This window comes from Austrofundulus limnaeus, unplaced genomic scaffold (genome assembly GCF_001266775.1).
Source record: "Austrofundulus limnaeus strain Quisiro unplaced genomic scaffold, Austrofundulus_limnaeus-1.0 Scaffold54, whole genome shotgun sequence".
NCBI lineage: Eukaryota > Metazoa > Chordata > Actinopteri > Cyprinodontiformes > Rivulidae > Austrofundulus > Austrofundulus limnaeus.
Genome location: NW_013952456.1, coordinates 704,170 through 716,324, shown reverse-complemented (window position 1 = coordinate 716,324; position 12,155 = coordinate 704,170). Strand labels below are relative to the sequence as shown.

At 38.6% G+C, this 12,155-nt stretch overlaps 1 protein-coding gene across 1 annotated transcript in view; it reads left to right on the top strand.

The window, feature by feature from the left end:
- znf407 (zinc finger protein 407) overlaps window positions 1–12,155 on the top strand; it is a gene marked incomplete in the record, with an annotated part of 254,368 nt that overhangs the window by 195,545 nt on the left and 46,668 nt on the right. The window contains 1 exon segment of the mRNA XM_014008931.1: window positions 1,728–1,906. Coding sequence (XP_013864385.1) covers window positions 1,728–1,906 — 179 coding nt within the window.

Below are 12,155 nucleotides of genomic sequence, written 5' to 3'. Positions count from 1 at the left end.
GTGTGTGTGTGTGTGTGTGTGTGTGTGTGTGTGTGTGTGTGTGTGTGCACCAAACATTTTGATTTGCACGAATGATACTACACCTGTTATTGTTATTGAGGTTGTTGAATCTTGGCAAAGTGTTGAGCTTTAAAACCCTCATTGTTCTCTTYTGGCTGGTGTTTATCTGTTTGTGCTTGTACACCATGCGGTTTGCTTTGTCCATTTTTTCTCTCTGTTTTGGGGGAGAAGCTGCAGCAAAGCCAGGCCAGACTTTAGACCTGTGATGGAGAGAGGTGTCTGTGCAAAAGTGGAAACAGATTCTCTCCTTGGTTGGTGTGAGCTATGGCACCGCAAGGCTTTATTGTACCGGCCAAGGTGATAAGGGAGAGTAATTGCATTTTATACTGTCCGAGAATGTCAGGTCCAAACTGAGCATGAGTGCCCCATCCATCAACACACGATGGTGTGTGAGACCATGTCCCACACTACAACATGCTTACTTGCATGATGTAGTGTGTGTTAATACATGTCTTTGTGTGAGTTCACAGATTCATGTTCATGCATTTAAACCAACACATGTCAGAAATTTACTGTTTTATTTTGGTGCAAACTCTGGTTTTGGTATGCTTGCATTTAGTATATTAGGCATTCTGGTCTTGCCCATTCAGAGATTCACTTAAACGTGTTTGTTTGTGTATGTTTGGGGGCAGGTTTAGATAAAGCCGGGGAGCAGGTCAGGCAGCGTCATTAATCAGGACAGGGTTGTGTGTGACTCTCCAAGCTGACATTGTTTCATCCTATACCCTGCAGTAGCTCACTGCTTGGCCTGCACTATCTGACCAACACAAAAGACACACACACACAGAACATGCACCACAAAATAATCTGTTACCTTTCATACAGCTGCACAAGGTATAGTCTGCATAATGGATGTCCACAGACATATCTCTGAATCTTCTAGTTGTCATCACACACTCATCCCAGCACACTACACTGAAAAAATGTAAAAAGAGAACATATCAAACAAACATGATAAAATATGCTCAGATCTTAAAAGATGCATTCCTTGTAGCCTCAGTTCTTTCTTATTGTTCTGTTGTGAAACCAGCCGGAGCCGTTTGTACTTGTTTTTAGTCACCAAAAAAAAATGTATCTTTTCAAACGTGGCTCCTTCATCAGATCTAAACTCAGCTCGAGTTTTTAGTTTTCTGTTTGTTTGTCATCCTAWTTAGAAAATACTGCAACAGATTATTCTTGTGGTTGATGGTAAATATTTATCTTGTGTTTTCTGTGTCAGTTATTATTGGAAGTACATCTATACTTCCAATAATGTACATGTACAACTTACCAACTTTAGAGTCAACTAGATTCAAGCTGGCCCCCAGAGCTGAGTGACCTTAGCAAACTAAAAAATTGCTTTTACKTTGACATTTGTACAGATATTAAGCAAACATTTGGTACCTAATGGAGACTCATAGCCAACTCACACTCTAAACGCTAACAAATCACACAAAATCTTACAATAATACATAAAATTACGCTAAATCTAGTTTTTAAGATTTAACTGAAACAGCTATAACTCATCATTTCTTAACATAAGATTATTAATCCGACATGAAAGGCAGCAGATATGCATTCCCTTTGGATATGCTAGGCCTTTAACACTTTTCTCTTAACTCTTAAGTTTTTGTCCAAAGAGGCATAAAGATGTTGGACCGCAGCTGATCTCAGTTTGTCTCCTACAGATCCAACTGTGCAGAGAACATCAGGAAGCACATTCTGCACACGGGGAAGCACGAGGGCGTGAAGATGTATAACTGCCCCAAGTGTATCTATGCCACCAATTCTCCCACGGAGTTCCGCAATCACCTAAAGGACAGTCACCCAGATATCGAGAACCCAGACCTTGCCTATCTACATGCAGGTATGGTTTCACTGTCACTGTCAAGGAATCAGTTGAGTTCTAAAAATGAATTTACTTCTAAACTAAAACAACTGATTAACTGTCTTCACTTTTATATGACTTTAAATGAAATAGAGTATCTCTATAAACTTTAGAAACATTGTAACAAAAAGATTTTTAAACACTCGTCTGTTGGAATTATTTGAACGACACACAGCTGTGATAGTTTTATTTGTCTTTGTTTCTAAACAACTCTTATCAGGTCTGTAGAGGAGGAACCAACCTGCTCCTCAACAGGTGTATCTACTAAACACTAAGAAAAAATACACCACATCATTGTGAAATTTAATTASTGATATTGCTTATAATCTGTTTCCTCATTGTTATTGTAGTATTAAGTATTATTTATTAAGTATTAAGTAAATATTAAATAAATGAGACCCTTAATAGTGATTTATTTAATATATGTAGATTTAAATGTAAAACAGACTTAATTGAAACCTAAACAAAAATATTGTTGATTAAAAAAAAGATAAATTTCTTATTGTGTAAATAGTACTAATAAAACTGCATTTAATTMTATATATCACTGAGTAGTTGAGTAATAATCATGTACATTAATCTGTACATCGATTTGTATTAAATCAATGCAATAAATTAAATGTGAATACTTTCTTAGGAGTAATTAGTCCATGTCCCAGAAAGACCTGAACTCAAAAAATGTAAATACTCAAATGACATAATTCACTTTTGTGCTTTCTGCTGTCATGGGTTTCTTCTTCAAGCAAATATCAAATGTGATAGAAAAATCCTTCCAAACATCCACTGTCAGGAAAACTTTAGCTCATCTCATTTGTTTTTATTCTCCTCAATGAAAATCACTTTTTTCAAGTTGCTTGGAAAAACACTCTTACCCCCCATCTAACTCTCCTGTCGTCCTCAGTGTCAGGTACCATCTTTAATCTATATTTTTTATTTTATTTTGCTTATAGGTTATTTTATATTTTATTATACCACCATACAAGGGTTTTTTCTCACAAGCCCAGTGAAAAGAAATGGAAATTTGCAGAAATTGCACAAATTTATAGGAAGTGCTTTTCATTTAAAAATTTAAAATTGACCCGATTACATATATTTCAATTCACTCAATATTCTCTCTGTTTTAAATTAAACATGCTTGTGTTTGATTTAACTACAATGAGTATTTTTCCAAATAGTTTTATTTGAAATTTAATAAAATAATTGCTTCAAAATGAAAARCTCTGTTATGTTGAATATATTTTACAAAATGAATTAAATAAAATATACATGTTCAGGGAATTTAAATGCAACTTTCTAGTCTCAAAATCTGCTCTGGTTTTGTGTGTAAAAAATGTTTAAGGCCACCTTAATTCTACATTTAGGACTGTGAAACTGTATTTAGACCTTTTTTTCTATTATGACCTCAACTGAACACAAGGATGATGAGTCTCATACTACTGTACTCTGAAACATATTCTTAACATTTTTATGTATGGAAGTTTTTATTTTTATTATTATTTATTTTTGTCATTTTTTGTTGTACTTCCTGACCCAGCCCACCTTGTTCTTTCTTTAAAGCCATTTTCTGAAATTGCTAAGATGAGTGCTGTACAAATTACATTTCCTATTCATTAATATTTTTAGTCATCATAGTAGTAGTAGTAATAGTACTAGCAGTAGTAGTGGTACTACTAGTATTAGTAGTGGTAGTACTAGTAGTAGTCATTGCACTTCAAGGTTTTGAACCTTTAAGGTTCTATTGTTCTATTGCGGTGCCGTTGTCCAGACTTTCTAAAGTGCATTTTTCTTGTTGGATGTAGTTTTTGTGTTCAGTCATGATGAAGGCCATCTGGCCACATAGAAGCAGTGCTCAACGATTGCTGGTCTGGTCATCCCTGCCAATCACTCAGGCCACAGAGACAGATGAAATGGCTTTCTTCCTCTATTGGGTTCCTTTGTATCCCAGTGTTCATCTTTGTCCTTGAGGACCTCCAAATCCAATTGATAGAGTGGCTGTCCTTCAGAGGAACAGTGAGGACAGCCTTTATCCTGTTATCCCTCTGACCTTACATAAAGACAGTGGAGCTAGAGGGGAGCACCATGGAAAGTCCAGAGGAGGACATCACTGGAGCACACTTACTTTCTGGTCATGTTTTTTTCCCCTTCTAAATCTGAATAAGTAAAAGTTGTGTCCTTGTTCCGTCTCTGAAAAGTTGTGTTTTAAATTTGTGAATTTGGCCTTTGCTTGGTGTATTTTACTTTTGTCAGATTTCAGGATCTCTTTACTTGCACCTCTTAACCTCCCAGCTTGACCTTTTTCACTTAAAGTAGTTTTTTTCAAACACCTCCTTCTAAATTTTCTGCACCCTCTCACCTTTAACCATTGTACATTTTTAGCTTCATATTGACTATTTCACCCCTATGATTCCCCTCACTTTTATTTGTCCTCACACGTGACTGACCTTCAGTAAAGCAGATAGTATATCTTTTGTGCTTTTGCCCTTCTCCAAGTTTAACTTATAAACCCGTATAAAAGAACATACTTGTTCCTCCTCACTGATTCAGGCTAATGCCACAGGAGAAAGCGAAGCACATCCTCCTCTTTCAGTCAAATCAAGCCACATATTTTCAGGATATCTAATAAATATTCAGCTCACACCAAGTTACAGACACGGACCAATCACTGGCATCAAGAGAAATCATCTCAAATGCAGCTTATGTTTTTTCTTTTGCTTCAGATGATTTAAAATAATTGATGGTGTGAATATATCGTATAGAAACATGCAAATAAACGTCTCTCAACCTGTCTTGAACTAAAGCAGTTTACCTGGAGGTGAGTTGATAAGACATGTAGAACTACACTTCGGAACCATACTTTGGCTCCCCAAAAAAGGAAAAAGTGAGGCAGAGGCTGTAGCAGCAAGATCAGTTCTTCATCTAAGTCGACAGAACAAGAACAAAAGAAAGAGACAGGGGAAAAAAGATTAAGAAGGTAGATGTTGAATTAACCTGCTTGTGATTGCGCTCTGTCAGAGTGGCACCAGGGCCATCAGTAAGAGGCAAATTGTCTGTGATGGCCTTTCCCGCAGTTCTTCCTTTGAAAGACACAGATCAAACGCACCCAGTCATGGGCCCTTGTAGCCCCTCACACCCGATTGATTGACATTCGAACGTCTCGGCCGCTGTTCTGTCTTTCCATATCACTTTCTCCCCTCTTCTCATTCTCGCTCCCTCTTCCTTTCTTTATTCAGCGTCGCACTTCGAATTAAAGCCTTTCTCAAGGATGAAAGCAGAGGTCCTTTGCAAGTGAAGGAAAAGAGGGAATTAGATCCAGCAAGTGATGGAGGGGAATGATGATTAGAAAACGAGGGGCAGAAAGGAGAAAAAAGAAAGGAGGTTAGATACGTGAGGGGAAAATATCGCTGACGAGACAAGTTTTAATAAAGCGGTAATGACAATTGTGATCTATGTGCGATATGCAGAGAGACGTGCAGGAGCGAGGTGGCGACGCCTGTGTGATCTCACCATAGATAGAGCTGGAGCATAACCAGTGCTACAGGTACGTCAGTGCTTTGTAAACCTGGAAAACAAGGCTGGGATTGAGACTTTGTTGTAGATGAAACACTGCTCTTAGACCTCTTTACGTCGTTGCTTCTTCCACAGGGGTCGTCTGTGCTCGTTGGGCTTTATTGTCAAATTTGGCAACAAAACTCTGAAACATAAGCAGGTGAGACGTCGCCATTAGCTTCGTCTGCACTATTTTTAACTGTGAAAGTTATTTTTTAAATTTAAAACCAGGTTATAAATTTATACCTCAAAGGCACTGTAATTAGCTAACAGCTTCAGAGAATCTGGTTTTAATGCTTAAAACAGTAAAACAAAAAAAAAAAAAACTTCTTCAAGGCATTGTTGCTGCTTTATGCAGATTCTATTTCCCACATTAATGTGTGATGAATTGCCAGTGCAGAGGGCCAGAGGAGGCCTAGCTTGTAAGTGATGATCTTAATACACAGTTATAACCACAGGCAAATTCATTTGTTGGCTTATAGGTTTTCCTTTATTAAACAAATCTGTAAACAAATATGGCTTCTGATGGCTTTTACTTAAGTTATGCATCTCTGTGCCTCCCCACCCACCCCTCCCTGCATTCACCTTCTGTTCATCATGTAATGAAACATTCCTCTTGTGAGTTTTACTTGCAGATTGTGTTACAGCGGTGTGTTGGATTGTGGAGGACAGGTGTGTACGTCATGCAAATGTGTCCTGCTCTCCGGAAGCATATGACACCATGTTGACGTTGTGAAAGAAGCCACAGATACCAGCAATAAAATCAACATCTGCTTCTAATAACAATGTGTTGTATGTGTATGTGTGTGTGTGTTGAGGAGGAGAATGGGGGACACACAAGGCATCACGTAAAAAAAAAAAAAAAAACACTGATAGGACTTCAAGTCGTCAGCACTGGTAACAAACTTGTGTCTCGGTGTCACCGTCCTTATGTTGCTTTTACGTGAAGCACAATAATGAAAAACTATAATCTATTCAGATTTATGTAAAAATCTGAAGAGCAGAAATGTTGTGCTGATGTTGTCACAACAGCAACAACTTACGTTTATTTTGTTAACAGCTAATCATTGAAAAATTAGTCCGGCATCAAAAAGGACAAAAAGTTTGTATTGTGGGGGAAAAGTCCATTTTTGACTCTAAAAGTACATAAAAGTTAGGAATTAGTTGTTAGTCGTTTAAATCTGGTGAAGTGTGAATAAATGTAAATCAAGTTTGGAAAACGTTGCTGTTTCCCATTTTTCCTTATTTCATTCCCTATATTTAAGGTCTGAGAGCTGAGAAACAGATGCTTTATGCTTGTCCCCCAGGAGACATTCAACAGCAGATCTGTGAGTCTTTTTGGGGTTAGCTGATAAAGGAAAACACACACGTCAATTGTGTGCATCTCAGAAAAACAATCCAGGGCCGATCTGGGACGAACGAGCAGCATTTCCTGCGTAATGACCTGCTCCAGTGAGCATGAAAACTCTCCCAACTGGCTGCATTTATCACACATCAGCCACAACAAACGCTCTTTTGTTTCAGTGTCTTCTCCTGCTTTTCCACCTTCCTGGTATCAGTCCAAGGCTCTCCTCTCAGATGTTTAATGGCTGTTGAGTCTTGACTGACAGGCAGTCAGTGTAAGAGGCTGTAGGTTTGAAAACACAAAGCCATGTCTGCATTGTGTTTTTGTCACCTTCAGGTCATCTCAGACAAATTTGTTTCCCCGCGATAAATGATGACGGGACGAGCAGCGTCTCTGTCAGACTGGGTCAAAACTCTGTCTCCGCCTGCGCCTCTGGACAACTGGCGTCGCCTCTGGAGAAGTTGAAGCAGATTGATGGCACATGATGCATGCTCCCTGGTGTTGCAGTGACACAGTTAGGTTATGTTTGTGCTTATGCTGCAGTGTTCTGAAACGTTGCAGATGGCTTATGTAGGGCACATCCGAACAGGGCAAGAACTGAAATCTGTTTTTAACAAGCTCTACGTTCTGATCATGACATTTAGAGGATAGGAAGTTTGGCTGTTCAAGTGGAAGATAATAACCACAGTCCAGCTGCTTTTTTTTTCACCCTCTAAAAATACGTTTTGAATTTACTTTAATATAATATTTTTTTTCTATCTTGCGCTGGTTTCAGCAGCTAATGAGAAACTCTCTTTTCCTTGAATGCTGTGGTACCAGTTTTGTTTTGATTCACTACACCAATTCCCTTGTGAATTGAACAATCGCTTACATAAACTCTTTGTTTTTAGATATTCTAAAGGGATTTACAACTATTAAAACAAGAAATATCTGCTGTATTTGTGTTCGGAAGTTTTGGGTCTCTTCTCTGAGTACCGTGTACATACAGTGTATTGTGTGAGTGACATGAGGTAGGAATGCTCACAGGCAGGACATCTCCTCCTGTATGGGATGGTGAATATAGGGCCAGACAAGCCGCCAGCTGCAATAAAGCCTCATCCATAATTCAGTTCTCCTTCCTCTATCCAGACGCCCAGTACACACCCAGCTGTGGCAAACCACAAATCCACGCAAGAAAAGAGAGAAACACAGATGGAAATAGTTATTAATGAAAATTATGAGTCCAAAATGCCCAAAAAGAAAAGTAAAAATAGTTATTTAAGCAGATATAGAGGTGAGAACAGCCCTCAAATTTTCACTTTCACCCCACCGTGCCCTGCGGTGGCCTTTTCCGAGGCAACAGTACTCCACAGCACCAACATGTTTTCCCTGATCTGCACTCTCGTTGGCTGAAGTGCACTTCTGAGATCTCCAGCCCGACCTTTGCCCCCTTTTTGCTGTGCCAGGGACCCTCATGCTCCTCCTTTGCCTCTCCCTCATCCATGCAATCTGTTTTGGTGGCTCTCCAAATGTGTCAGCGTCTCTAATTAGCTACAAGCTCAACTTTTCCCCAACTAAACAACCAATTAGCAGCACTTTAGCCCTGCCCAGTCCCATGTTTCCTGATACAGTGGCCTATTAGGGACCCTTATTTCTTCCCCAACATAATTGAATCCCCTGGCTTCTCATCAGTGGGCTAATTTAAGCCAATGTGCAGAGTTGGTAATCAGACAGGTTGCCCATTAGACTATCAGACTCCAATTAAGTGCCCTCTTATTTCCACCATAACAAGCCACCATCACTACTGCTGTTGTTGTAGTTCCACTTTTAGTGCTCCGTTTTGTTTTGGAGAATCTGCGGTTTGTTTGTTGAAGAAACGGAGGGAGGAGAAAAGAGGAATATGGAGTTTTGCTCTCATGTTGTCATTGCTACAAGTGCCGTTTCAGTAGATGCACTTGTAAATGAAGACTGGGGCAAAAGAACTGAGAAAAGGGGAAACCAGAAAGCAAAAGATCTTTGTTTAAACAATCTAGTATGCTACTGTTCAAAACACATTCTGCTTGGTTTTAGGCCTAGTGTGCAACGCTAAGTAAGTTTTTTTTTCAGTGTGAAAACTGTTATAATAAATCTTAAAAAAAGGTATTGCTTCAAAAATTTGTGGGCACATCTTTATTATTACATATGTATACTCCGGAGAGCCTTTTTGTCAAATAAAGACAATGTACTCCTTTCTATTGACATTACACTTGGTTTGGCCAAAATCTAATGTTGCTTATTGATGCTTAGACTTGAAAAATCCATTAGAAGGGGGGGGGGGGGGTGTCCAGAAATAAATGATTCTACCAACGTGGAACACCTTTCAATTCGTTAATCTTATTTTTTCCTTCCTCCTGTTTGCCTGACCTGTCAGTGCAGAGGAGCCAGATTGTGAAAGAGGCCTGCTGAGGACTGTGTCAGAAGTCTGAAGCGTTTACGTGGTTGAGGGTGTAAAAGGTAGTAGGAATAATGCCACTTGTGCATCTCGGTGTCTTTGTGCATCTAACGTTGGTGTTGACTCCCTATAGCCTAATTAAAAAGGCGAGAAAAGCCACTCACAGGGAGATTAAACCTAAAAGGGTAAATTAGCACTAAAAACGGGTGTGGCATATTCACACATATGCACAGGCCATGAAATTTCTTCTGACACCTGTGGGAAAAACGTCAAGAAATCGGGAAGGGTGTAAAGAGAAATAATTACCTTTTGTTTCTTTAGCACAACTGTGTTTTATGAATTAGTCAAACTAAGTGAAGTAATATCCGATTTTATGACATTTTTGGGTAGTTGTGTTAATGGATAAGCAGAAAATTATAACTACTATGACTACACTGTATTTTTTATTTGCTTTAGTTAAAAAAATATTTTTTTTTGGCAAAGTGTAATAAAAAAGTCAGACTGCAGGAAATAAATGTAAATGTGTTCAAAATTAAGTTGAATGGGACTTTAAATCAGAAGCTTGAACTTAGTTAGACTCAATATAAATTTTGAAGTTTACACCTCTTTAGCCCAGCATTACAATAACACGCTCATTGCTTTTCAGTGATGTTTTCCTCACACAACCAATAAGATGACAATCCATCCTACAAGATTAATACTTACATGAACAACGATGAACAGTAATAGAAGGCATTTAAACAACAACTCACCACTATAAACTACAGACTTTGGAGCCTTTTCTACAGGTACCAAAGCCTTTTAGCTTGTTTGGTTTTTACTTTTCTTTTGTATAAACTTGGCTTTTCTCAAAATTAACCACATTTTGTTCTCCTTTAACACCATTTCATACCTTAATATTGGTGTTCTGAGAACACTGATTAAAAGAACTGTGCAAATTTTGATCCTTTTAAAGTTTATGTTGTTATTAGGATATAGAAACTAACTTTTTGAAAAAGTTTTTTTTCATCTAAAGTTTAATTTATAGGACCTAGAATTTGACAACCGCTTGAGCAGCTGATTTTTTAAACTTTATAATGAAAATAAAGAAGCCAGATTATCATCTTTCTCTCTCTGAGAGGAATGCCAATGATACTTAGGTTTTCCTTGTAATCTTTATGGCAGGAATAAAACAATATTACACACTCCAGTAGACAAAGTCTTCTCAAATGAGATCGCTTTCATCAAATCCGTAGACATTCTCACTAAAATTAAGGTCCCTTCAGATCACTGTTGCAATGAACTTTACCATAACATTAAAGGCTATTTAAACTCAATAACACTTTAGTTTCATTTGCAGTTTTCCTGATTTTTATAGAAGAAGAAACATTCTCCATACAAATTAATACATAAGAACCATTACAACATGTCTCGTTTTGCAAGTTTATCTCCATCTTCTACAACTTATCCATTGTCATGTTGCTGAGACAGTTGGTCCAGGAAGAAAACCTTGACATGTCTTTCCATGGTTACACTCTCTCCTCCTGGGAGATCCCAAGATGTTCCCAGACCAGAGAGGAAAATACTGTGTACCTCCATCAAGTTCTGTGTCTGCCCCAGGCTCTTTTCCCAGAGAGACGTTCTCAGAAAACTTTTAAAGGAAGGTGTCCAGGAGGCATTCTGGTTGGATGCTCAGACCACCTCATCTGATACCTTTCAACGCAGAGGAGCAGTGACTGCACTGCAAGCTCCCTCTGCATCACAGAGCCCAGGCACCTCACGAAGGAGGGTTATTTCAGCTGCCTGTATCTGGGATTTCATTGTCCCTCTCGTGATCTGTGCCTCACGACCATAGGCGAGGGTTGGAACGTATGTGGACCAGTAAATCTAGAACTTTGTCTTTCAACTCAGCTCTTTCTTCACCATGACCGACTGAAGCAACGTCCTCATTACTGAACATGAGGCCCAATCTGTTTATTCATCTCCTGCTCCATCCGACCATCATTTGTGAACAAGACACTCAGATACTTGAACTCCTCCACATGAAGCAAGGAATAGCTCCCGACCTGAAGATTTTCTCTTTTTTTATATACTTTTTCTAATCATATACGGCCAAGGTTGCATAGTTAATTTGTTTATTCAGCCTTTCTTTCATCAGGTAATATTTGGTTTACTTTCATTCACTTTAATGCTTATAACTTCAATTAAATCTCAAAGGCTTACATTTCATTTTATTTTCCTTTTTTCAGACATTTTAAATTTTACTTTAAAAATTTGCTATACATTTGTTTTGGTAATGATCATAATGATCAACTTTGTTACGATCAACAAAGAAAAACATAAGTTAGTGATTTTAGAGTAAGTTCTTGATGTAGTTAGTTTAGATTCCAGCCTGTAGATTGGGCCCTTCAGTATCTGTCTGAAAACTTCCTCTGACTACAGTATATGATTGACGCTGTTATTTTCTCCTTTAAATCCAGTGAATACTTGTACCCACAAGGTTCACAGGGTCGCTGTGTGCATGATGTGTTTAAAAGCAGAGAGCTGCATACACACTCCGATGTCATATCATCAGTCACCCTGTTTCATACAAACATCCCACATTTCAGCAGCATGCAATAACCCCCCAGGCTACACTGGTATCTCTTTACAACTGTCTGCTCWTTTTTGACCCCCTCAATCTTCTCTTTCTGCTCTTGTCTGGCGGTTTCTGCACACTATGATATCTTAGTGTTTTAGTGATGTTGTTTGTGTGTTGGAGGAGAGTGAGTGATGTGAGCCCGGGCCAGCAGCCAAGCTCTGCCAAGCTATCTGTCTCTCTGTCTGTTTGCTGCTCTGTCAGTTGTCTCCACTCTGTTTGACTGCTATCAGACAAGTGTGTTTGTTTGAAAATAGTCTTCTTTGAGACTGTGTGTGTGTGTGTGTGTGTGTGTGTGTGTGTGTGTGTG